The sequence below is a fragment of the Embiotoca jacksoni genome, unplaced genomic scaffold (assembly GCF_022577435.1).
Source record: "Embiotoca jacksoni isolate LCO1_2020_lvr unplaced genomic scaffold, fEmbJac1.0.p SCAF_31, whole genome shotgun sequence".
In the NCBI taxonomy this organism is placed as follows: domain Eukaryota; kingdom Metazoa; phylum Chordata; class Actinopteri; family Embiotocidae; genus Embiotoca; species Embiotoca jacksoni.
In genome coordinates, this window is record NW_027185383.1 from 1,368,008 (window position 1) to 1,392,877 (window position 24,870).

The window sequence follows — 24,870 nt, forward strand, 5'->3', positions numbered from 1 at the left end:
CAGCCTCAGTTTTCTGTTCTTGGCTGACAAGAGGGGAACACATCCACATTAAGGTTGGAAGATTTAATCAATCTGAGCTGCTTTTCTGCTCAGCACAGATGTGATCACACATCAGGGAAGTCTGGTAAAAGTTCTGTAGGTTCCAGCGCATGTAGGGGTGAGTGGGAACGAGAAGGTGGATGTGCTGGCAAAGAGCACTTAAAAAAAAAAAAAAAAGATAGAAATGAAAATTAGCATCAGTAAATCATAGGTCAAATGTATTATATGGGGGGGGGGGGGGGGGGGGGGGGATCTATCAAATGTGGCAAGAAAGGTCGGACAGAGAGGAAAAAGGGAGACACCTGTATCGAGTACAAAATAGTATTAAAGGTACAAGGGTAAGTGGTGGGTGGGCACAGGACAGTGGAAATCATATTAAGAAGGTTAAGGTTGGGGCACTGTGCACTAAACAAAACACTAAAACTGGTAGGGAAGCACCAGACATGGCGATGTGGGGGATGTAGTTATGAGGTGTAGGAAAAATAGAGCACAGATAGAGGTGATGAAGGCAAATCTGAAAGGGTTTTATATATATATATATATATATATGGTGTACATATTTGTTTCTTTCTTTCTTAGCTGTATATATGTCTATTTATGTTTTATATGTCTGTCTGTTGTTGTTTTTGCACCTTGAGAGAACAAGTTATAACCGCAGTCAAATGTGTTAACATACCTGGCCAATAAAGCTGATTCTGATTATTGAGCATGGGGGGAAGAGGTCAGGTCAAGGTCCCGTTTCCTCTTTTAATGAATACAGGTTTTTTTTTTTTTTTTATAGGATATGATGGGGTATTGTTTATTTATTTTCATTTTTGTCATTCGTTTTGTTTTTTTCTCTCGGGATTAGAGTGTAAACTTACTGTCTGATCCGCACTCCGGAGCAGAAGGGGGCGCTAATGCACCAAAAAAAAAACCGCCGTATGCTAACCGCCGTAAAACAAGAAGAGAAGCACAATTAATAGGAAACAAAAGTGGCGCTATTGTTTCCCCGGCAGCGGCGGAATGTTTTAGCAGACGGACGAGGGACAACTAGCTCGTTAGCGGCCGTTGGAAACCAAACCCGGGACTCCGCGTCCAGCTCCCATGTTGCCCAGCTGAAGCTGCTCGGCTGTACTCGGTCACACACGGATAAAACGTCGCCCTTCACCGTTCACCGTCCGCTGTTTTGATCCCGAAGTTGAACATTTCGCGGCGGAGATGGGAGTACCGAAGTTCTACCGCTGGATATCGGAGCGCTACCCGTGTCTCAGTGAGGTGGTGAAGGAGCACCAGGTAGGGGACGAGCCGCCGGGAGCTAGCTAGTTAGCTAGCTGCTAACGCTGTCATGGAGCTAAAACAAATAGCGGGCCGGGTGGGACTTGTCCTCCGCGGAGCAGACCGATGGTTTCCCGGGAAATGGAAACTCCGTCTGTTCGTCTCATTCTGTGATGAAACGCGGTGGAGACGTGACGTCAGCGAACGCGTTAGAACGAGCTTGCTGTTTTCGGTCTTCTGTCCACACGTCTCCGTTAAACGGTGGACACCGGCGATGTGCTGCCGCTGCGGAGTTCACTTCTTCAGACAAGAACTTTCTGAGCAACAATAAAACCCTCACAGTCAGCTCGTTCACGAACGACGTGGAGAAGAGCTGTTTCAGATGTCTGGATGATGTCGTCAGCCTGTCGGTGAAACGGTTGAACCTCACGTTACTGTCGGTAGTCGAGTCGAGTCGAGTCGGTTCCCTGGTTAGTAGTGAAGCTCGTGTTTCATCAGCTGGACGACTTTGAACCAAATGTCACCCTGATTGCGTGAGGCAGCTTCAGCATGTGTGTCGAAGCAAGACCGAGAAGCCCGGCAGCTTTCTGTCCGGTCCCACCGGTCCGGTGTCCGGTCTCACCGGTCCGGTGTCCGCCCGACCTGAGGTCACTCCTCAGGAACCGTTTTCAGACATAAACGAAGCTTGTCGGACATCTTTTACAGGTTTTGTTGTTGTTGTGTTGAGGTTGGAGGAACACACTAGATTGCTTTTGACGGCTGACAAATGTAAATGGAGCCTTTCGCTCGTCATCCCCCCAAAAAACGTAAGAAAAACTGCACTCAGGAGGCTTTTCATTTTTAAGACATGTATTTCAGACATTAAAAAACATAATAACGACTCCTTGCATGAATTTGTTATATTCAATAAATATTGCACAGTATTTTTTTTTTTACAATCTATTTTTTGATTTGGTTTCACTATTATCAAAATATTTGTCTGAAATGTGTCTTGCATCCCAAGCCTTACACTGTCCCACATAAATAACAAAAACAACATTTAACACAACAAAACAATTTACATGAACATGTGTTACATCAGACGTTATAAATGAGGTTCTGGGTTGAAACTTCTGCCGGGTTTTCTGCAGATGCTCTGGTTTCCTCCAACAACCCAAAGACATGCATGTTCGTTTGATTAGTGATTCGAGATTTGCAGCAGGTATGAATGTGATAGTCTGTCTTTCTGCGTTGGCCCTGTGGTGGACTGGTGACCTGTCTGAGGCTGCCTTTGCCCAAAGTCAGCTGGGATAGTACCCCCCCCCCCCCCCCCCCCCCCCCCCACACACACACACACACCCCCGTAAATCTGTTCAGGATCAAACGTAATAAATGGATGGATTGTAAATAAGAGGCTGCAGTGCATCAATTTCATCAGGAAAACTGAAGCCTGTTTTTATTTTTTTCTCACTTCAGATTCCAGAATTTGACAACCTCTACCTGGACATGAATGGCATCATCCACCAGTGCTCTCACCCGAATGATGAGGATGTCCACTTTCGAATCTCGGAGGAAAAGATTTTCGCTGACATCTTCCATTACCTGGAGGTGCTCTTCAGGATCATCAAGCCTCGCAAGGTCTTCTTCATGGCTGTGGATGGTGTGGCGCCGAGGGCAAAGATGAACCAGCAGAGAGGACGGAGATTCAGGTAGAGAGGGATCAAATGCTAAATGTCTGTCTGGCTTTGTTTTGTTTTGTTTTTGTTGACTGCCTTGATATTAAGTTAAAGGCCTTTGTAACCATTGTAACCATTGTAGACATAAGCAAATAATATTTTATCTTCCATTAATTCTGCTCCTACTACATTTGATTGTTGAATTTCAGATGTTAGCAGTAGCTTTTCTTGGGGTGACCAAATAAATACATGGAATTTTATGAACATGCCTGCACCATGATGTTGAATCTAAAGTGTAATAATGTCTACATTCTCTTCTAGTTATCTGACCAGCGTGTCAACTCTCCTCACAAATACATTTACTCAACATCTGGTATAACTGTAATGTTTGTGAGGCATCAGTTTTAAACCCAAGTTTTATATGAGCGGCCGAACTAATGTAGAAAAGCCCAAACAGACCTACCGCTGTGTGCAACATTTTCTGCTTGGTTTAAAAAGACTGAAGAAACCAGACGGCAGGCTGAGACTGTGAGTTGACCTGCTCTCTTTCATATCTTCCTGTGTGTGTGTGTGTGGGTGTCTAGGTCCGCCAAAGAAGCAGAGGACAAGATCAAAAAAGCTCTGGATAAAGGAGAGGTGCTTCCCACAGAGGCTCGCTTCGACTCCAACTGTATCACTCCTGGTGGGGATGATCTGAAGCTTTTCATCACATGAACATCACATTAAAGCGCATATCAGTGCATCCTACACTGAGACCCGGCCTCTGGTCTGGGCCTGGTTATTTAGTCCTCTGCATCTCAGTTTGATTGACAGCTTTCTCATTAACCAAAATAAACTGAACCAAGCAGGCAAACAGACCAGAGTTTGATTGAAGAGATCCAAACAGTTTAGGTGTGAAAGCACGCAAACACACTTTAATTGTCACGTGTCTCCACATGTGTCTTTGTGTTCGCATCTCACTCCCTTGCTTTTTTTTTTTTGTCGAAGCAACAGGTATTATCGCAAAATGAAACATTCTTGCTCACTCGACCCTCATTTTAATGAGCCATAACCGAGAAATACTTGACATACATCACATTTGTAAATGGTTGAACACAAGACTTTGTAATTTACAACCTGAACCGTCAGGTGCCGTCTGATCACATTGGTTCAGGCTTAGATTATTTAGCGGACCAGTTCAGTTTGCAAAAAAAAAATCTCTTCTACTTTTTTGTACAGCTCAGCTGCACTCAGCAGATGATTTGTTCTGTTGAATATTATTTCTTTGTCTGCTGGTTCATCAATACGGCCCACGACACATTTGAATTCACATTGATAAAACAATCTCCCGAATGCACCACGAGTTTGTTCACACCTGTACTTAAACGTGTCCACATGTGATCAGATCCTCCGGGTGCATGTTAATGCCAGCTGTGAACACGGCCAATGTGGCAACAGCATTTTTTTCTTGTTTACTGTAACTATTACTATTAGTAAACCCACAATGTTTTTAGCATGGACATATTTTTTGTTTTATCATACTAACATCAGATAGAAGTATGTATTTTATGAGAAAGTTTGCAGTAAGTCCTTCAATCACTTCTCTGTGTTTCAGGCACTGATTTCATGGCGCGACTTCAGGAACAGCTCAAGTATTTTGTCCACAACAAGCTCTCCACTGACAAGCTGTGGCAGAACGTCAACGTCTACCTGTCTGGTCACGAGGTGTGTGTCTGTCTGTCTGTCTGTCTGTCTGTCTGTCTGTGTGTGTGTAAATTGTTTTTGCCAACATTTGGCAACTGTGATTCTGTAACAGCTTCAGCCATTTCTGCTTGTGCTAACTCGTTTTTTCTCTGGCTTATAGACACCAGGGGAGGGAGAACATAAGATCATGGAGTTTATTCGGTCTGAGAACACCAGGCCGGGTCACAACCCCAACACCCGGCACTGCCTGTACGGCCTGGATGCTGACCTGGTATGTTTACACCGATGTACGTAACGGCTCAAACTGTCCGTGGATGCTCACGCTGTCTTCCCCTCTGTGTCGTAGATTATGTTGGGTTTGACCAGCCACGAGCCAAATTTCTCCCTTCTCAGGGAGGAAGTGCGCTTTGGAGGGAAGAAATCACAGAAAAGGTTCACTTGTCTGATTTTGTTTCTTTGATATCTATATTCTGTCTGTCCTGTCAAACTCTTTTCTACCGCTTACATCTCTTCTCTTCCAGGATAACAGCTCCAGAGGAAACAACTTTTCACTTGCTTCACTTGTCTTTGATGAGGGAGTACATAGACTACGAGTTCTCTGAGCTCAAGGTGAGGTGCACGCACGCGCACACGCACGCACGCACACACGCACGCACACACACACTTGCCTATATCTAATTTTGACAAATCCCAGAAAAATAAAAGCAACACAAGTTTTGGTTTAGAAATGTATTTTACTTGACTATATGACATGTAATGTGTATTCTTGTGATGTTTATGGATGTTTTTCAGAATCACATGGGTTCTGATTATGACTTGGAGCGAGTAATAGACGACTGGATTCTAATGGGCTTCCTGGTAGGAAACGATTTCATCCCTCACCTCCCTCACCTTCACATCAATCATGATGCTCTGCCGCTACTGTACAAGACCTACATCAGTGTACTACCCAGACTGGGGGGTGAGAGAGAGAGAGACACACACACACACACACACACACACACACACACACACACACACAAATACAAATTAGCAGCTTTTCAAGATATTTATTTTGGAGCATGTGCAATAATTTCTTGTAGTTTTGAAATGTTGTTTCAAAAGTGAGTTTTAACTATTGTTTTTCTCAATGAGCTGTTTGAATACTTTGTGATGATGTTGAAATATATTTTGATTCTTTAATGTTGATAACACTCATAAAAAAAAAAGTCTAACCTGAATTTTTTTTTTCTGACGCAGGTTATCTGAATGAGAACGGCCACTTAAACCTCAGAAACTTTGAGAAATACCTTGAGAAGCTTGCTGAGGTGAAACATTGAGTTTCAGAGAGGTTTTGTGTTATCACTTGATCACCTAAAATAATAACATAATATCCTACCGTTACTATCGCTGCGGCCTCCCTTCCCCCCCCCCCCCAAGTACTCACCCCTCCTTCCCCTTTTCCCTCTCAACCCCCCCCCTCCATTCCTGCAACTCAGCCAGTAACATACATGACTGACCACCTTATCAAGTGTCTGCTGAAGCACTGATCAGACCATAACACACTCTTGTGGGTGTGTGCTTACACGTGCTCACACAAACAATAAAACACACTACACACTGAGCTGACGCGTGACATCACTGTTGATGTCACGTTGATGTCATCAATGTTGATTGATTTTAAAAGCAAATACTTTTATTGATTGATTGATTCTGATGTACAGTTTGCAAACCAAAATAAATGTATCAGACCAGAAATAGTTGGCCACTTACTTCCAACTATTTCTAAATAGTTCGCAATAAGTGGCTTAGGGAATAATTATAGCAAAAAAAAATGTAATATGTAAAAAAATAGAGTAAGTTGTTTGTGATCTCCTTCGTTTTTGGTTTTTCTTGCTACCCATAATCTTTTTTCTGTTGTTTTGTCATAATTTATTTTTTAATTGTCCTCCTCTGCATCCTTTCAGTTTGACCGGGAACATTTTAGCGAGGTGTTTGTGGACTTGAAGTGGTTTGAGAGTAAAGTTGGTAACAAATATCTGAACGAGGCGGCCGGACTGGCAGCAGAGAAGGAAGCTGCCATCAAAGAAGGCAACAAGAACGAGGTTGGGATGCAGTAACTGAAAGAAACAACAATCTTTAGTTATTTACAGGGACAATTTCCATCACGTCTCTCCTGTAATGAATAACTTCCATCCTTTGATTGGACCTGTGTGCAGGACTCTGCCCTCGGCCTGGCAGCTCTCACCTCGTCACAAAAAGTGACCGGAGAAGGAAAAGGAGCAGCGGCAGACGATGAAGAGGAGGAGGACGACATGTTTGAAACCGAGTTCAGACAGTACAAACGCATGTACTATATGACCAAGATGGACGTGGACGTGGTGTCTGAGTGAGTGGACGGACACAGACGCACACAAAAAAAGGAATTACAGTGTGAAATACAGAACATTGAAGTTAATTTTGTGTACCTCGTATGTACAAATAGAAAATGCACAAGCGATTCCAGAAAAAGTCTTTGCACGTAGTCTGTGGGTGTTTTCAAGTGCACCTTTTATTGTATTTCATGTAGTTGCAGCAGCACAAAATGCCAAAGGGCTGGGTAAAATGGAAAATAGACTTTAATAAACACTGTCAGCCAATCACATCAGTGCACACAAAGATGGGCAAAGTGAAATTCAAGGTTGAGAAATTGTGGTCTGTGTGCTGCCATGCCTCTGAAATGACGCCCATCCTCACATCAAATTGCATGCGAGTGAACTCAAACTACGTTTTCTTTCTCCCATTTGCAGCGAGTTTCTAGCCAAGCAAGCCAAGTGTTATGTGGAAGGTATCCAGTGGATTCTCCACTACTATTACCACGGAGTTCAGTCCTGGAGCTGGTGGGTGTTTCTCTCTTTCATTGTAGGAGAGTGGCAGGTCATTTTAATGCAGGAATACATGATACCGTTTTCAAATGCGTAGCTACACACAGAAAACTCCACACATTTCTGGACAGCAAGCCGAGGTTCAGCGAGTGCTACAGTGTTCCAGGACCGTGGCAAACTAAAACAGGAAAGAGAGGAATGCTGTGAGCCATTGAAGCTCTGACTTTTAGAAAACCATGTATTGATTTTTCACAAGGTTTTTAATCTGCTCTCCTCATTTTGTTCCACCTTTAAAACCAGTCTTTAACATCTCTCCAGGTACTACCCCTACCACTACGCTCCCTTCCTGTCTGACATCAGGAATATATCGGGGTTAAAGTTGACCTTTGACTTTGCGAAACCCTTCATGCCCTTCCAGCAGTTGTTGGCGGTCCTTCCTGCTGCCAGTATGGAACTGCTCCCCGAGTGCTACAGGGTAAAACACTCGTATCCAAGTGCACACTCACACACGTATGAAATGGATCTGTGAACTCATTCTTCGCTGTTTGGATGTACAAGATGAAACTAAACTAAAACCTTTTTTTGTTATATATTACAAATAGTCCTTTAAGGGCAGCTCTCGCATAGCTGCTTAAATGTGGAAACCTGTATGCCAAGAGAGTAAAATTCGCAAATAATAATATTGAGACAGAGCTCTTACATGAAATTATGTAGATGTTAATATATTGTTTTGATATTTCAGCACCTGATGACCAGTGAAAACTCTCCCATTATTGAGTACTACCCTCTTGACTTCAAAACCGACCTCAATGGGAAGCAGCAGGAGTGGGAAGCTGTGGTCCTCATTCCGTTCATAGATGAGGTACACACACACACACACACACACACACACACACACACACACACACACACACACACGGTGGGCAATAATAACAGTAGTGTGTGTGTGTGTGTGTGTGTGTGTGTGTGTGTGTGTGTGTGTGTGTGTGTGTGTTGAACAGAGGTGCCTGCTAGCAGCCATGGAGCCGTTCAATCCCAAGCTGACCAAAGGAGAGGCGGCCAGGAATCGGCACACAGAGTGTGCAGTCTACTCATATGATCACGAAAAAGACTTCATGTTTTCCTCCACTCTGCCTCATCTGTTCCCTGACATCATCCACTGCCATGTCAGGTAGATATATACACACTATGACTGCACTGTCTTTCTTTAATGATCCTTACTCTGTCCCTCGAGGAAATCAAGATCTTGTGATTGTAATTTTTGTGCAGATTTAACCAATCTGCACAATATTTGTGGTAGATTGCAATTTAGCAAAATTCCTGTAATATCTGTGCAATTGCAGGTATTTAATAGAAGCTCTGCAGAAGGTATTACAGCACAAAATAAGCCTTTCCCCATGAAATCTGCTTCATCAACAAGAATAACTCACTCAGCAGGGCTCTTCAACCTCTGCTCTGATCACTCAAACCGTGGTCAACCAGAAAACCAGAAGTGACACGCCGTAAAACTCTTTCTTCATTCGGTAGCAATTTAAGAAGATCGTTTTTTATTTTTTTCCCCTTGATAATACATTTATATTGATGCCTATTTATTTGTCTCTGACTTGCTGCAGCATTATCGTATTATCTCTGTTTGAAGTTGTGCAGCACTTTGGGCCACTCTTGTATTCAAAATGTGCCGTAAACATAAAGTTGACTTGACTGACTGGTTGGACTGTTACAGGGTGGTAAACATCCCCATGGACGCCTGGTATGTGAAGTTAGACCACGTCAGCCGGCGCACCGACTGCTCAGCTCTGTACTTCTGTGGCTTCCCCACTTTGCAACACATCAGACACAAGGTGGGTCTTTCTGTAGGAACACTGTACAGTAGGCTGTATTTTATATTTATAGTTTGAAGCTAAAATAGGATTGAGGTTACTTTTGGTCTGAACCTTTCTATAGTGAAGCAATCCGTTAAGTTGAAAACACACTTGATGTCCAGCTGCTGAAGTCCCTCTGTTACAGCTTCTATTGTTTACTGCAGTAAATAAAGAAACATCAACAAGTATAGAAAGTAAATAAAAGTTAAACTGTTAATGCTCTCTCTCTGTCTCCCTCTTTCTTTCTTTCTTTCTTTCTTTCTTTCTTTCTTTCTTTCTTTCTTTCTTTCTTTCTTTCTTTCTTTCTTTCTTTCTTTCTCTCTCTGTCTCTCTCTGTCTCCCTCTGTCTCCCTCTCTCTTTCTCTGTCTCTCCCTCTCTCTCTCTCTCTCTCTCTCTCTCCTCTCATTCTGGGTTCTCTGTCTTTAGTTTTATAAGAAGAAGACCGGAGTGGTCGTGTTCCAGCAGAGTAGCAGAGGGGAGAACACGATACTGGAGATCCTCCCCAGCCAGGAAGTGGAAACGGTGAGCTTTCTTATGTGTGTGTAGATCTGCTGTTATAATCCTGGTGGTTATTCTCCTACAGAAATCCTTTAAAGAAAGAACTGGAAACGAACCCGTGACTTATTCAAGTGACTCAATGAAAAGTCTCAGGAGCTCTAAAATGGATAGATTTGACTAAAGTACGACTATTTCATGTTTTTAATGTGCAAATTGTTGCAAAACATGTTCTGAACTACTTCTCTGGAGAACGAGTTGGTTCGTCTCTTAAATAAGGTTTCATATTTGTCCATTTTAAATCTGAAATGGGAAGAAAAAAAAAAAGTGAATAAGATTTGATGTCCACACTCATCTTATCATCTTCCTCACTGTCTTTGTTTTTTCTCCTCTGTATCTCTAGAGATATGATGATGTCGCTGTACAAGTACTAGGGAAGTCTGTGTTTGTCAACTGGCCTCATCTGGAGGAAGCTCGGATCATTGCCGTGTCAGACGGAGAAACCAAGTAAGAATCAGTAACAGGCTTTTGGCAGTAATGATGTCTGAGTGTGCGTAGACGAAGTGAGCTTTGATTTTTACACGAGACTCAAACTGTTCCCATTGCTGCTTCGCTTTCTTGATCATTTAGTCAGAAATGAATATGTTGATTGAAAGAGATACACCGACACAACAGCTCAAAGTGCAAAGCATGACTCGGCTGACACTCTGCACCGTGAACTGCAGGTTCTGTCTCGAGGAGCCTCCTGGTGTCCAGCAGGTGTACGACAGGCCGTCCACTCCTCCTCCCACCAAAGTCACCTGCCTGTCTGACAAGGAGTACAAAGACTGGGTGAAAGACGTCCAGGGCATCACTGAACAGTGAGGCCCACAAAGCAAATACACAAAAGTCCTTTAGGAGTTCATAAAGAAAATACAGCTGCTTTCACGTGACATTATTGTATATCATTTAAAGCCATTGTAACAGGGACTTTTTACTTGCTAGTTCTTTCCCCAAATCATTGTTATCTCAGGTTCATTTTGTATTCACGATATCTTTGTGTTTATTGATTTTACTTTTCTTTTTCATTCTCAGTTACCTGAAGAGGAAAGGCATCGTGGTGAATGAAACCGGGGTGGTTCTGTACGGCCAGCTGCTCACAGGAAGGAAGTATGTCCCCAAAGCCAACGGGGTGGTGGAGCTGGAGAAACAGTGGGCCAAGCAGGTTCTCCCCTTCGCCTACCAGACTGTGGTGAAGGTACCTGAACACAAACATGACAGAACAATAGACAGGATTTCCCAGAAACGGGCATTCACACCGACTGGAGCTGAGACTTTGTGCTGAGCTGTGGTGGTTTTCAGCAGCGCCACACAGCTGCAGAAAAACCTGCCAAGATGAATATCAAATAAACCTTTCAAATGTCATTCATGTTTCTGTTTATTGGGTGAGCAGTATTTGGGGAAACTTAGCAAATATGCTGCATGTGACTTTATGTTTATCACAGGAATGTGATTGTCGTCAGCATCTTTTGAAAACTTGAAATATTTAAAGTGGAGATTCTGGTATTGACACGCGATAGAGAAGCACACTGACATCATCCCCATTTTCCAACTGATAATCCTGAAGACACGACTGCACCACTGTCACACTCACCTGCATATTCTGTGTCCTCTCAGGACATCGAGGCCTTTTACTCGTCCCTAACCTGCTTCAAGAGCTTAGACGAGCTCTTCCCTCCGTCTACCACCGTCTTCATGGTGGGCAACCCGTACTACAGCGCCATGGGAGAGGTATGCTATCACTTCTCTGCTTCTTGACACCAAGGATCGCTAATCTCCAAACTTAAATCACTGCCCCATAGAGGTGTGCCATATCACAGTTCACCATAATACCGGTTACATTTTTTAGAAGATATAAAAAAAATAAAAAAAATGTCGTGATAAAGGCGATTTTCCGACCTGTTGACAGTGTAACCGTATGACGTGTCTGCAGCTTATCGAGCAACAAGCATGATATTATTTTTGGGCCATATCGCCGACCCCTACTGCCCCATTTCATTTTTTACATTCTTTTTATCGTTTTACAACCAAAAGGTTTTGTGCTACGTCAGTAGCAGGGTATGTTCAACTGAACATTTCTCAATACTTCCGATAAGACATTATGCTCTCTGAACACTGAGAATGTGTGGGTCAGACACTTTACTGTTGTCTGAGCAGCACTGCTCTCCTCGAAAGAAGAGTGGAAAAACCAGAGCAGAAGGTCTAGTTGGGACTGGGACCGTGTTTGTCTTTGCTGGGACGCAGCCAGCACAATTGGATCATCATTATTGCTGTTAAGTTGACTTCAGGACACATGATGGATAATTTCTCTTTAGAACGGGAACTCTGTCGACTCTTAAATTTAATAAATGTGTGATGGAAATGTAAATAGAGAGATAAGCTTTGGCTTCAGACTGCTCTCCACACTCAGTTCAGTCTTTCTTTATATGGTCCTCTGCTTCAGGCGCTGCACGCCATGAAGTTCAGGGAGGCGGCCGTCCATCCACCCACTCCGTCTACAATATCAAAAGCAGTTATGCTCAAGTGAAGATATTCAAAGCCAAAAGCCTGTCAAAAAACAGTTTAGCGCATTTCCCATACGTACGTGTATCTGTAGGGACATGTATAGAATAAGCTTGTGATTTGTACATTTGTGAATCCACTGTTATGTCACATAGTAGGCAGGAAGTGAGTGTAATATTTACCAAACACCCTGCTGTAGTCTTTGTCACTATGGATGTTTGTACTGTCCACTTGAATATTGTGGATCAGATTTGTGACTGGCCATTATCTTCATAGGTTTGGAATTTTATTTTCCCCACAAGCATGAAGACGAGGCCGGGATCACATGCTTCTTAGAAGTTAGCCAATGAGAAAACAACCGGGAGCTGAAACGGCTCGTTTCAGACAGCGGCCAATTTAAGATAAATAAGGAACTTTTTTTAAACTGTAAATCATACAAAGCTTCTCTAGCAAAGTCTCAGAATAAGATAAAAAAAAAGAAAAAAAGATGAATAATCAGTTTACTGGAAAGCTGAGGGAGAGCTCCAATTTTTCCAGGAAACGGTGTTGAGTTGATGACAGAAATGCAACCAGGATGTAAAGTATTCAATATTAGTTAAGAAGTAAAAAGAACAGAGGAAGTGCCGTGCCATCTCTGTTTTTGGACCCCTGCAGGTGGACTTCTCCACGTCAATCTGATAAATCACTAAAGTTTTTTTTAGATTGAAAACCAGCTCATTTCAAAATGGGTGCAGAGATTTATGCAGTATTGTCACTTCTGTATAGAATTAATCCCATATACGTTTTTTTAAATTGTCCGAACAGGTGCAAGACTCTCAAGACGTCATCAAAGACGGTCGGGTACGCGTTGTCTTCAACGTGCCACATGAGCCACAGCTGGAGCCCTTAATCCAGAATCAACATGTAAGACACACACTTCTGAATCCTTTAGTTAAGATGTCGGTTCATCTCTGAGAGTTTTCCGTCCTCACCCGTGTGTGCGCCTCGTGTTTGTGTGCACTGAATAGAAATACCGTGTGAAGTACAGTCCCGGATACGTTCTGGCCTCTCGTCTCGGCGTCACCAGTTACCTCGTCTCCCGCTTCTCTGGAAGCATCTTCATCGGCAGAGGCTCCAAGAAGAAGTGAGTATCACACATTTAGATTTATTGTCGAGATAAAATTAACAAGGTTTTTGTTGTTGTTGTTTGTTTTCTTCCACTGGTTCAAAGAATTTGAAGTACAATGTTTTTTCCTGCTGTCTCTTCTTCACTGTGTGCAGTCCCTGTGGGGAGCAGAAGGCGAATGTCGGCCTGAACCTGAAGTTCAACAAGAAGAACGAGGAGGTTCCTGGATACACCAGGAGAACAGAGAAGGAGTGGCTCTACTCTGCTGCTGTGGAGGAGCTGCTCGCTGAGTACCTGGACAGGTAACACATCCAACTGCCCTCTAACGTATTCATGTGTAGCGTGGCATAGTCGGTTCAGCTATGATTTGTTGCACTCTGTGTGTGTGTGGTAGAGAAAGAGAACATAAATGAATGAACACTAACACATTTCTTAATAATGATGTTTTGGTAGATTTTCGGAGGTGTTTGACTTGGTGTCCAGAAACAGTCACGATGATGTTTTCTATGAGGATGACATCTGGCCTGGAGAGGACCAGAACGGGTAAAACGCAGATATATTACTTACGTACACTATACAGTATTAATCATTTGTTAATGTCTTGTTGAAAAAGCTAAACATGTGTGTTGCCTTCATGCACTCTGAGAACAACCTAAATAACATCTCAGATTTTATTACCAATTTCTATGTTTGAGTGTTTTTGCTTTTCATCATTCCAGTTCAGGGATTCAGCTGCAGTTGACTTATTTTAGGACTCTATAAACGACATAGCTGTTTTAAAGAAGCTCAAGAGCGAGGCTGAGAGTTGTTATCCTTTTTCAGCCTCCTCTTGTTCTTGCAGTACGAGCTGTAGACCAAAAGTTCCCAAACCTTTCAGACCAAAATTCACCAAGTGCAATTTCCCACCGCACTTGCAGCACAAAGAGCTTCTGTCCTCTGAATTGATGAAATTAATTGATGATATTATTGTGTCGCCCCACAGAGCAGAGAAGGTGGCTGAAATCAGCTCGTGGCTGAAAGGCCACCCGGTCAGCTCCATCAGCAGGACGTCATGTGACCTCCAGGTGCTCGACTCCGCCATCGTGGAAAAGATCGAGGAAGCAGTGGACAAGACCAAGGTGAGTCTGACACGCAGCTTCAAACTACGGAACACCTCCACCTGTTCCCAACATCAGAACTTCTCTCTGTATTCACTTTACCTCCATTCACACACCTCTGTCTTCATCCCGTCTCTCGTACCGTCCCTCTCGTAGGTGAAGAAGAGCACCAAGAAAGTCCGTGTGACCGTGAAGCCTCATCTCCTCTTCAGGGTGAGCGAGTTTTACTTCACCTCGGCTACTGTGGAGTTTAATTCACATTTCATGAGACCCATCAAACCCAATTGTGTTTCTGGTGTTAGTTTTAGTCCAGGTCCAGTACCAAAAGAGACGAATGACAAACACAATTATTTATTTAATTAGTATTTAATCATTTTGATGACTTTTTTTTTTTTTTTTTTAAAGTTGCACACAATGCTTTGAAAAAGCATGTAAATATATTTTATTATAATACCCATCATACTCCTTGATTTTATAAAGAACTTGTGTTCCTTTGTCAGTGTAACTAAACTGATGAGTGACTATTAGTTTTTATATTAAATGATTAGCAGTAAAAAAATCAAAATGGTATAAGAATACTGCTGATTAGATTGTTATTGATTGGATGAGTTTTGCTTTTTTATTTAAGCATTTGGACATTTAAGTTACTTTTCAAAATCATTTTTCTGTCTCAAACGGTCTCTAGTTGGAGCTTCTCAGCTGCGGGAGTTTGTTTAATTTTTTTGTCATATGTCGTAATAACTACACTCAGCAGAAGTAGTTGGACAGTGACGCAGTTTTATCTTTGGTTCAGAACCGTCAGTTTGAAATCAAACGATAGCTCCGACAGGAAAGTGCCGTCTCAGCGTTAACTTGACAAAGTTTGCGTCAATGTAGAAAAAAACTGAAGTCGAAGAGTTTCCGCATATTTAATAACTTGTGGAACATCTTTTGCGATCATTGACTGAAGTGTTTAACTCGTGGACAACAGCAGATGCTTTTGATCTTCCCCGGTGACGATCCTCCAGGCCGCCATCATTTGGACTTTCAACTTCGTTGTATTAAACCCGTTGTAACTCTGAGCCGTGTGGGAGCTCTTTGTTCATCAACTGATGTTGCTTTTGATCCCTTGTAATTTAGCCTCTGTGTTCAAGGGGCTGTACCATTACTTTAGTTTATATAACTTCTGTGTGTGTGTGTGTGTGTGTATATGTGTGTATGTGTGTATACATATATATATAGCCCTTGGAGCAGCAGCAGGGTGTGGTTCCAGACCCGGAAGCAGAGTATCGCCTGTTTGACAGAGTCGTCAACATCAGGGAGAGCTTCACCGTCCCGCTGGGACTCAGAGGGACGATCATCGGCATTAAAGGAGGTCAGCATTTCTCTCGTCCACCGATATCTTCATATAGTTCCCATAAGTCACATTGCAATAGTAACATAAAGGGACCTGATTAATTGTGTGTTTTCAGCGGATCGTGAGGCAGAGGTTCTCTATGAAGTGCTGTTTGATGAAGAATTCGCAGGAGGTCTCAACATCAGGTAATAAAACAAAAAAAATGTATCTCAATGTGCAATTTACTGTTTCTAATCGCAACATGAAAAAGATCTTTTCTTGGAATCACACGCTTCCATAAAAATCATAGTCGTGTAAAAAAATAGAAAACACAACTTTAGCATATAATTTACAAATGTGGAAAATATACACGTCAGCTGTTGCCTGATATTGATGAAATTGTAAATCGATGTCTACAACGGCACACATTTACTGTCGGAGTTTGAAGCCTCCTGCTCCACACCTGACAGATCTCTTCGCAGACATGTGACATCTGTGTTTCCCGTCCGTGTGTTTGCTCAGGTGTGCGTCTCCTCGTGGTTACCGCCTCCCTCCCTGCGCTCTGATTAATCTTTCCCACGGAGGCCGGATGGATCACAGCTCCCACAAACTCACAGCCATCGTCAAACCTCAGCCCGTCGCTGGCGCCAACTTCAACTCCCAGCGCCAGCTGGCGGGCCTCAACCACTCGCCACGCTCCCCCTTCGTACCCACGCAGGTAAGATGGGAGAGGACGCACGCACTATAGACATGCAGCTTTTTTCTTTTTTTGGGGGTGAAAAATGATTCGTTCATCTGAGATCTTTTCACCCAAATCCCTCCTCTCACTCCTCTCTCTGCTCCACCTCTTCCCTCCTTATTTGTAGCATAACAACAAACATGGCGTGGTGAAAGCCGTCTCCCAGGGCAACAGGAGCTCTCCCTCTACAGGTCTCATCCAGAAACAGCAGGGCAAGGTAAATGCAGCGCCGGCTAGACTTGGATCCTTCTCACTTTTATAGGCTGAATGGACATTTAAGGTGACGGCGCTCCACCAGGTGTGTAACGTGTTCTGTCTCCACCTCCATCCAGAATAAAGAGGAGTACACCAATGTGTGGCAGTCTCTGCAGAACGCAGGTCCTCCTAACAAACCTCCTGCTCACTGGCACAATAATGTAAGTGTGTGTGAAAGGAAAGAATAAAATGGCACCAGAGTACAGTTAGTGATGTTTTTGGGCTTTTCATAACGTATCTTTATCTTTATTAAGACCTTTAAATCACCGAGTGTCAGATTTTGTACATCAGCAGCTTTAGGAGGAGACATCACTGGGCCTCTGCTGCATATCTCGGCACGTTACTGTCACCTTTGATCCGTGTCACAAACTTGGTACGACTATCATGATACCCGCATTGATGACTTTAATAAAGAAGCTCCATAGTGCTGCTGGAGGTCTATAAACTCCACAGGGAACTTTGAAGCAGTACAAAGTGTCAGGGGAATATTCAGTTAATTCTTCAAACACTCATTGGAAGTTACTCTGTATAATAGAAAACAAAACCTGTTGTGTTTCCAACTGTAGGAAGGACCTTCCCAACAGGAATGGAACCAGCAGGACAACAAAGCTGTGAGTACACACACACACCTGAAGGCTCCTCCAGCAACCAGACAGCATACAAGTAGCCAGCTGGAGAGCTGATGAGCTGGCAGTGTGTGTCAGTTTGTAATGATGAGTGGTTTCATTAATTGGAGCCTGAATAATACTGGATTTTTGTGGCCATTGTCATTTTTAGGACTTAAAACAATTCCAATATAAACCAGCTGAAATGTGGTTTTCAATCACTTAAAGATTTGTAACGGAGGTCGTCTCATTTTACAGTTTGACACTTTATTGTCCGAATTGATATCAGTACACTGAAACTTTGAGCTTTCCTGGCAACGTAATAATTATACAGAGCTATAAATTAGTAAAAACAATTAGAACAGTTTCTAAATGACCCAAAGTTTCTTTTTCTGTTATGTTTTGTAAAAACAACATTTTCTTATCAGATAACATCTACTCTGATACCAGCATATCTGTGATTGGCTAATATTGGCCGATAAAATCGTCCCACAGATAAACTGGTCAGGCTGTAGTTTTAGTGTTATATTCATACATCTCTGTACTGTGTACATTATATGTGGCCAGAATGGTGCTGATGTGTGTCGTTTGCAGACTCCGGCTGGTGGTATCAGACTGTTGAAGAAAAATGAAGATGTCGGCTCCCTGTTCTCCTCACAGAGCTCAGCTAACAAGGTGCCAACTTCTCATTACCTGTAATTCCTGTTTGTGGGACTGTTTTGTTCGAGAGCCTTCACGAATACCTTTTTGGTTGCTTTCAGGAACAGTTGACTTTGAACAGAATCGTGTTTGAACATGAAGTCAAATTAAAGTAACATCTTCTGACTCTGTTGTCTCAATGTTTATTTTATTTTTTTTCTCTCGCTCAGGCTATGACTGAATTTGAGGACCTTATTGCCAGTTTAAAGATCTCCCAGGGTAGCCAACAAACCCCGCCCCCTCCTGCACCTCAACAAGCCCCCAGCAGCCAGTCAGATGGTCCCTTGTCTCCACAGTCCTTTGCCATGGTGAGTATCGGAGGTGCAGATTGGTTGAGCTGACAGCGGTCTTATTGTAGGTGATATTTGTGACATGACATATAGAACCTGGGGCTGAACAATGTGTTTTTTTTGTGTTGGGCTTTGTTGCAGAAGGGAACCCTGGTTCTGAAGGAGATGCTTAAGATTGACGGAGCTGGAACAGGAAGTCCTTCTCCTCATGAAATGGCGAACGCAGCCCCCTCTGCTGGCCAGCAGCAGAGCAGGAGACGGTCGTCGAAGAAACTCGGTATATAACCGACGACGTCGCCGCAGACTAATTTCATTACTTGATCGGCGTTCGTCTCCTTTTCATCACTTCCTTTCTCCCTCCAGCTGCCAAGATGAACAACGACACGGCCGCGTCACCGTCTCCAGCATCAGCTGCCTCGGCCAACGCCGTGCTGAGCAGTAAGGTGTCGGAGCTGGCCCTTGTGTGCGTGGGGCTGGGCATGGCGCCGCCCGACTTCAGCTACATCGGCAACAGACAGGTAACGCCGTGTACACACTGTTTGTCTGGCGCCGCGCGCTACTTTACACTCGTCGGCCTCAGAGGTCACAGCCTGATTCCTTTTCTCTGCTCCATCAGGGTCTGGTCGTGTGTCAGGTGAAGCTGTCCAACGGGCTGATGGTTCACGGTCCGCAGTGCCAATCAGAAAACGATGCCATGGAGAAAGCTGCCTTCTTTGCCCTACAGAGACTGGTACACACACACACACACACACACCACACACACACACACACACACACCGGCCACTTCATTAGCTCCACCTTGATAGTAGCAGGTCTGAACTCTATTTTACTCTCAGAGCTGCTCTGATTCTCGGAGGAACAAACACAACAAGGTGCTGAAAACATTTCGGAGAGATTTTGACACGGCCGTTTGTTCGGCAGCACCTTCATGATGTAAACCTCCCGTTGCACCACAGAACAAAGGCGCTCTGCTGGATCGAGATGTGGTGAAAGTGGAGGCGTTTTTAACTCCGTGAACTCTGAATCATTTGTAGCCATGTGTGAATATTTAATCAGAATTCATTAATATAGAAATATTGAACAACTGTTTTCTAGCAGAAGTGGAAGTATTTGATTTATATATATCAATAGTTTGGTTTAAGGACTTCTTGATGTTCAGAGCTGGTAAAGGATACCTCATACATAAGGATTTACATAAGGCATCTCTCAAAGTAAACATTTGTATCCAAGGCGATTTCATACTTCATAGAAACAGAGATGTTATTGACGTACCGTCCGTCTGTCTCCATCCTCCCGTTCCTCTGTAGAACTCAGTGGGCTCGGGCTTCCCCCTCCCCCCTCCTCTGTACCCAGGAGTTGGTCCGATCCGAGCTCCACCTATGGGAGCCATGACGCCTGTCTTCAACCAGCAAGGTCAGTGTGTCCGACAGTTGACTGTACGATGTTAGTTGGCGTGTTAATGAAGTGTGCGACAGATGTTTGAAGCTGCTCCTCCTTCGGGTCGGTAGTAACGGAACATGTGAGGTTCAGCAGGGAGCAGCTGCACCTCAATATTACTGTCAACATCATCCCTCATATCTACAATTCTACACCAATTGTTTTTCAGTCAGGACTTTTCATGACAGATTTTAGAATCAATTGAGATTTTCTTGAGATGAGGAGCTCCTGAAGGGAATAAGTTGGCTCATTAACATGTTATCTCCTGTGTACGCTCTGGTCTTCCAGGAGGTTTGCTGTTGCCCCCTCAGGGTTACGGCCCCGCCCCTCTGTGGGGAATGACTCTGCCTCCCCACCACCAGAACCAGTCGTTCTTTGGAGCAGCAGGGACCTTCCCCGGTGCCGCCCGCCCCCCACCTACAACAACAGTGCCCATCGGCTCACACAACCAGTTCATCCCGTTACAGGTCAGGTTACTCACGAGGAGGCGGAGAATTTATATTTGATTCAATATTTTTTAGTGGTGTTATTTATTCCTTTTGTATTTTTTATTCTGCTAAAGTCCAGCCTGGTAATCCGGCTCTCTGTTTGTCCTCTGACAGGTGACGAAGAAGCGAGTGTCAGCCAACAAAAAGAACCAAGAAACTCGAGAGTTTTACAGCGCTGCCCAAATTGTTGCCAAGAACCAATCACAGAGAGCCCAGAACCAGCCCTTTGGCCAATCACAAGCTCAGAGCGGAAATCTCGACCCCTCCTCATCCAGCCCTGGTCTAGCAGATGCCGTTTCCACGACGATGGCAGACCCGCACACGCCCCCTCGACAGAGCATGCCAGCATCAGGCCACACCCCCGGCTCCGCCTCCAAGAGGAAGCACAGGAAGTTGGCTGTCAACTTCGAGGCAACTAAAGTCTCAGAGTGAGGAGCCAGTGTGTGTGTGTGTGTGTGTGTGTGTGTGTGTGTCTCTCTCTCTCTCTCTCTCTCTCTCTCTCTCTCTCTCTCTCTCTCTCTGTGTGTGTGTGGTGTGTTTAAGTTTCTGTTTTGTAGCCTGACTGTTGTCATGTGTCTTCAAACATTTCAGAAGAGAGAGCAGCTTCAGTCTAAACTAAATGAATCCCTCCTCAAAACAAAACTCAAACACATCAAACACACGAGATCAGATCAGATCAGATCAGATCAGATCAGATCAGATCAGATCAGATCAGATTAGATCTGTCAGTGTGACAGAGTCTCCTCAACCAGGCTAACGATGTGATCGTTCCCTCTGTTCAAGCCCACAGGATCTACAGTTAGGTTACCGGTGTGGACGAGTGAGGTGCATTCTGGGATGCGGTCATAGCTTTCTCTCTTTTTTTTTTTTTTTTTTTTGTTCCTTTGCATCTTCCTGAAAGCAGATTGGTTTTCCGGTCCTCCTCTTCCTCTCAGGACATTAGTGCCCTTCAGCAGAGATCTTCATTCATTCTATCAGTTCATGTCAACGCTGAAGTCTCCAAGTCATCGCTGAGGTCACAGAACCTGGTAATGTTTAAAAGTCTGGAGATTACACTGGTGGTAGCGAAACGCCGGGCTAGTCAAATGATTATGATTATTTTTGTTGTTTCTTTGTCATTAAATGTAAAAAACAACAACTTTAAAATGTCAGTTTAACAATTTCCACGGCTCAAATTGTTTAGCTCTGAACTGTTGGTTCAGTTTACCATCAAACAATGTACTAAAAGATTATGTCAAAAAAAAGCTGCAGATAAATCTTCTTTTAATTGATTAATCAACTAATTGTTGTGCGTCTAAAAACTATTACTATTGTAAACATCCAGCAACACAATGCTGGCTGTGGAGCAGTGACAGATCATCGAGATCTCTTTCATAGATCCCAGTCAGCTGACCGTCTAACTGACTGTTTGCTGCCTCTTTGGACTTATTTTGGGATGTTGCTGTGTTTCTAGACCTCAGCAGTGACTGTGGTGAGTCCAGTCTTCTCCGAGCTGACAGAACTGACGGCAAGAGTTACAAAAATAATACGCAAATAGGAAGAAAGCAGCGTTTTCCCGCTTGAAACATTAGTTTCCCCAGAGGAGAAGATTTGGAAACAATCTTCTGACTAAATTTGAGTTGAAGTGTTTAAAATGCCCAGAAATGAAGACGATCTAGTGAAGTGAAACGCTGCCTTAAAGTGCATCGTCTTCATTAGATATGCATTGTAGAGAAAACTCCTCCAACTGAACACAGGAACTCCCGAAACACGAACCGCCTGAGTCGCATCGATACAGCGTCACTCCTACGGAGCCTGCAGAGATCTTTGATCTCGGGGACTCTGAATTTGGATCCTGTTTCTCGGGGACTGTGCTGGAAGCCCTCCCCACATACCGGCCTCAGAGCTGCAGCTCAATAATACACAAGTTATTTACATGTACGTCTTTTAGAAAACTAGTTTGAACGCATGTGATGATGTGTTGGCCTTTTTGTTTTTCTTTGTTGTTTTTTTTTAGGAGGTGTTGGTGTATCAATTATGCAGAAATATGGTTCTTCTATTACTCAACCAGATCAGTGATGTTGCTCCAACACTGAACACTTGTTTTAATGTTTCTCTTCTCATCTGCAGCCTTTTACTTTATTTTTTTAAGACGCGTTTTATGGTTTGTTAACGGCACCTCCCAAAGTACAAAATTGAATGCATACATCAGCAAAGTTACGTGGACATTACAAACCACACACACAGTTTAACATCTGCATACAACCCTCAGTCAGACCCCCCCTCTCCCCCCCCCCCCACACACACACACACACACACACACACACACACACACACACACACACACACACACACACACACACACACACACACACACACACACACACACACACACAGGGACTTTGTCCATTTTTTTAGTAGTTTTATTTTTAGTTCCCTTGAACTAAAGGAAGAACATCCTCACTGCCACGTTCAGTTTCCAAAAGCATCTCGACAGCGAGTGACGCTGGGACGGATTTTACACGTGCAAAAGAAAAAGAAAAGATTTGAACGTGTTTTGTTTTCTGTCTTCGGACTTGTGATGTTTGATGCGAGCGTCGACTTTGACAGCATTGTGATGTGGCCCGATGAAGACTTTTTTTCCTTTATTTATTTTTTTTTTAAATGAGGCTGCAGCTTTTTGATTAATCAGCCCATTATTTTTTAAATTATAATCAATCGGTCTGAAAACAGTCCGGTGACGCCTTTAAATGTTTAAAAAAAACAACAACTCCATTTTGAATCCGAGTTGAAGCTGCAGCCGGTGAATTTTTTGACTTTTAACTCGACTTTAACTATTAATCAGTTATTAAAATAGTTTCCACTCTGTCCTAATACAGGAACATGGTGACGGATTTTATTTGTCCAGTTATGGAAATGATAGAAGAATTTTGGAAACATGGAAAATGAATGCTTTCATAGATTTTATGGATTTCTGGGCGACATCGCTGACTGATGCAGCTTGGATTCGGTTATTCTAATAACCTTTGAGTGTTGGGAGGCGGAGGACTTGAGAACCTCTTCCTTTACAACACGAGTTATTATTTTGTTTAGGAAAAATAAATACCTAAAAATAACTTCTTTTCGTATCGGTCTAAATGCAAATTAAATGGGAAACTTTGCAAATGTAGTGAATCGGGTCTGAGATGCTTTTGGGAACATAAAGTCTGACCTTTCTCATCCAGCTCCGCACACCAGGACTGAATCACACACACACACACACACACACACACACACACACACACACACACACACACACACACAAACACACACACAAACAAACAAACAAGGTCTCGTCAATGTAAACATTTTTCCTTTTCAAACTATGGATTTTATAGAGACCCTTTTTAAAGACAGACTGTGTCTTTTTGTCAGGAATCATATTATCGTTTCAATAATGTTCGTGGTGAAGCTCCAGTGATGGACGCCGTCAAAGTCGAATGAAATTGTAATTGGTCCTTGTTTTGAGGAACACTGGGTGACATTGAGTTTTTTCTTTTTTGTTGTTTTGTTTTTAAGGCTGTCAGTGTATCAGTCACCCTGGGACTGAAGTCGACTCGGCTCTGGTGCAATAAGGGGAGGTTTGAAAACTGAAGCACACCTGTTGTAAACTCTGTCTGAAAAAATAGTTTTGCTGTTGCTGTTTTGATTGAGGAATGTGCTGTACATATCCATTTAATAAAAGTGAATCTTTTGTTACATGGTTTGTCTGTGCGTCTTTTTTTAATTTAAGGACTCAGTTATCATGTTTTTCAGATTGTTTCGGTGTCTTTTCCTTTCTTATGAACGCTTTGAGGAAATGTCTTCAAACCTGGTAAAACATTCACTTGAACTTCATGATGAACTGATTTGGGGTCAAAGGTCACTTTGACCTCACAGAACACATTTGTGGCCATAACACAAATTAATTCACTCATTATGACACAATTTCACACAAATGTCTAATAGAATAAAATGAAGTGATGGTATTTCATATCCCAAAGGTCAAAGGTCAGCTTCACTGTGACATCAAAATGTTCTGCAAAAACACTAATTCAACACCATACCTAAGGAAAAGAAGAGCTCATGGTTGGATACTAAACTGGTGACTACTCTTGAGTGTGTGGATCTTCTGTGCTGTCGGGATGAAGATGTGTGAAGCCTCTACGTTTTAGAATTTTGAGGTAATATCTCCTGTCATGGCTGCAGCTTCGTGTTCAATCAGAATCAGCTTTATTGGACAAATTCCTTTTCTACATGTATTATTTGAGTCTACAGACATCAATGTCAACTGCAGCTTGTCTGGTTGGTGGAGGCAGAAAAACACGATTTCTTTTAGTGTACTTTTTTGTTTATAGTTTTAAGGATTTTTTTTTTTTTTTTTTTTTTTTTTTTTTTTTACTTTGACCAAAAATATGTGTGAACAGACATTGTCAGAACATTAGACCTATTTTTCAAAATGTTGTC

The 24,870-nt window shown here is 43.0% G+C and overlaps 1 protein-coding gene across 1 annotated transcript; it reads left to right on the forward strand.

Annotated features, from left to right (window-relative positions):
- Nucleotides 1-965: 965 nt before the first annotated feature.
- On the forward strand, nucleotides 966-24,123 carry xrn1 (5'-3' exoribonuclease 1). The gene is made up of 41 exons (XM_069164450.1): nucleotides 966-1,314; nucleotides 2,752-2,984; nucleotides 3,536-3,633; nucleotides 4,546-4,655; nucleotides 4,795-4,905; nucleotides 4,981-5,066; nucleotides 5,156-5,243; nucleotides 5,427-5,595; nucleotides 5,874-5,941; nucleotides 6,581-6,718; nucleotides 6,833-7,002; nucleotides 7,403-7,492; nucleotides 7,796-7,952; nucleotides 8,220-8,339; nucleotides 8,479-8,648; nucleotides 9,201-9,318; nucleotides 9,767-9,862; nucleotides 10,239-10,342; nucleotides 10,561-10,695; nucleotides 10,910-11,072; nucleotides 11,492-11,605; nucleotides 13,181-13,279; nucleotides 13,384-13,499; nucleotides 13,637-13,783; nucleotides 13,935-14,024; nucleotides 14,464-14,599; nucleotides 14,735-14,791; nucleotides 15,800-15,932; nucleotides 16,030-16,099; nucleotides 16,416-16,611; nucleotides 16,760-16,849; nucleotides 16,965-17,048; nucleotides 17,454-17,498; nucleotides 18,087-18,167; nucleotides 18,362-18,499; nucleotides 18,623-18,758; nucleotides 18,845-18,999; nucleotides 19,098-19,211; nucleotides 19,789-19,894; nucleotides 20,207-20,385; nucleotides 20,521-24,123. Exons 1-41 carry the CDS (start codon nucleotides 1,240-1,242, stop codon nucleotides 20,836-20,838), a joined length of 5,103 nt encoding a protein of 1,700 aa, XP_069020551.1. The 5' UTR covers nucleotides 966-1,239; the 3' UTR covers nucleotides 20,839-24,123.
- Nucleotides 24,124-24,870: the final 747 nt, after the last annotated feature.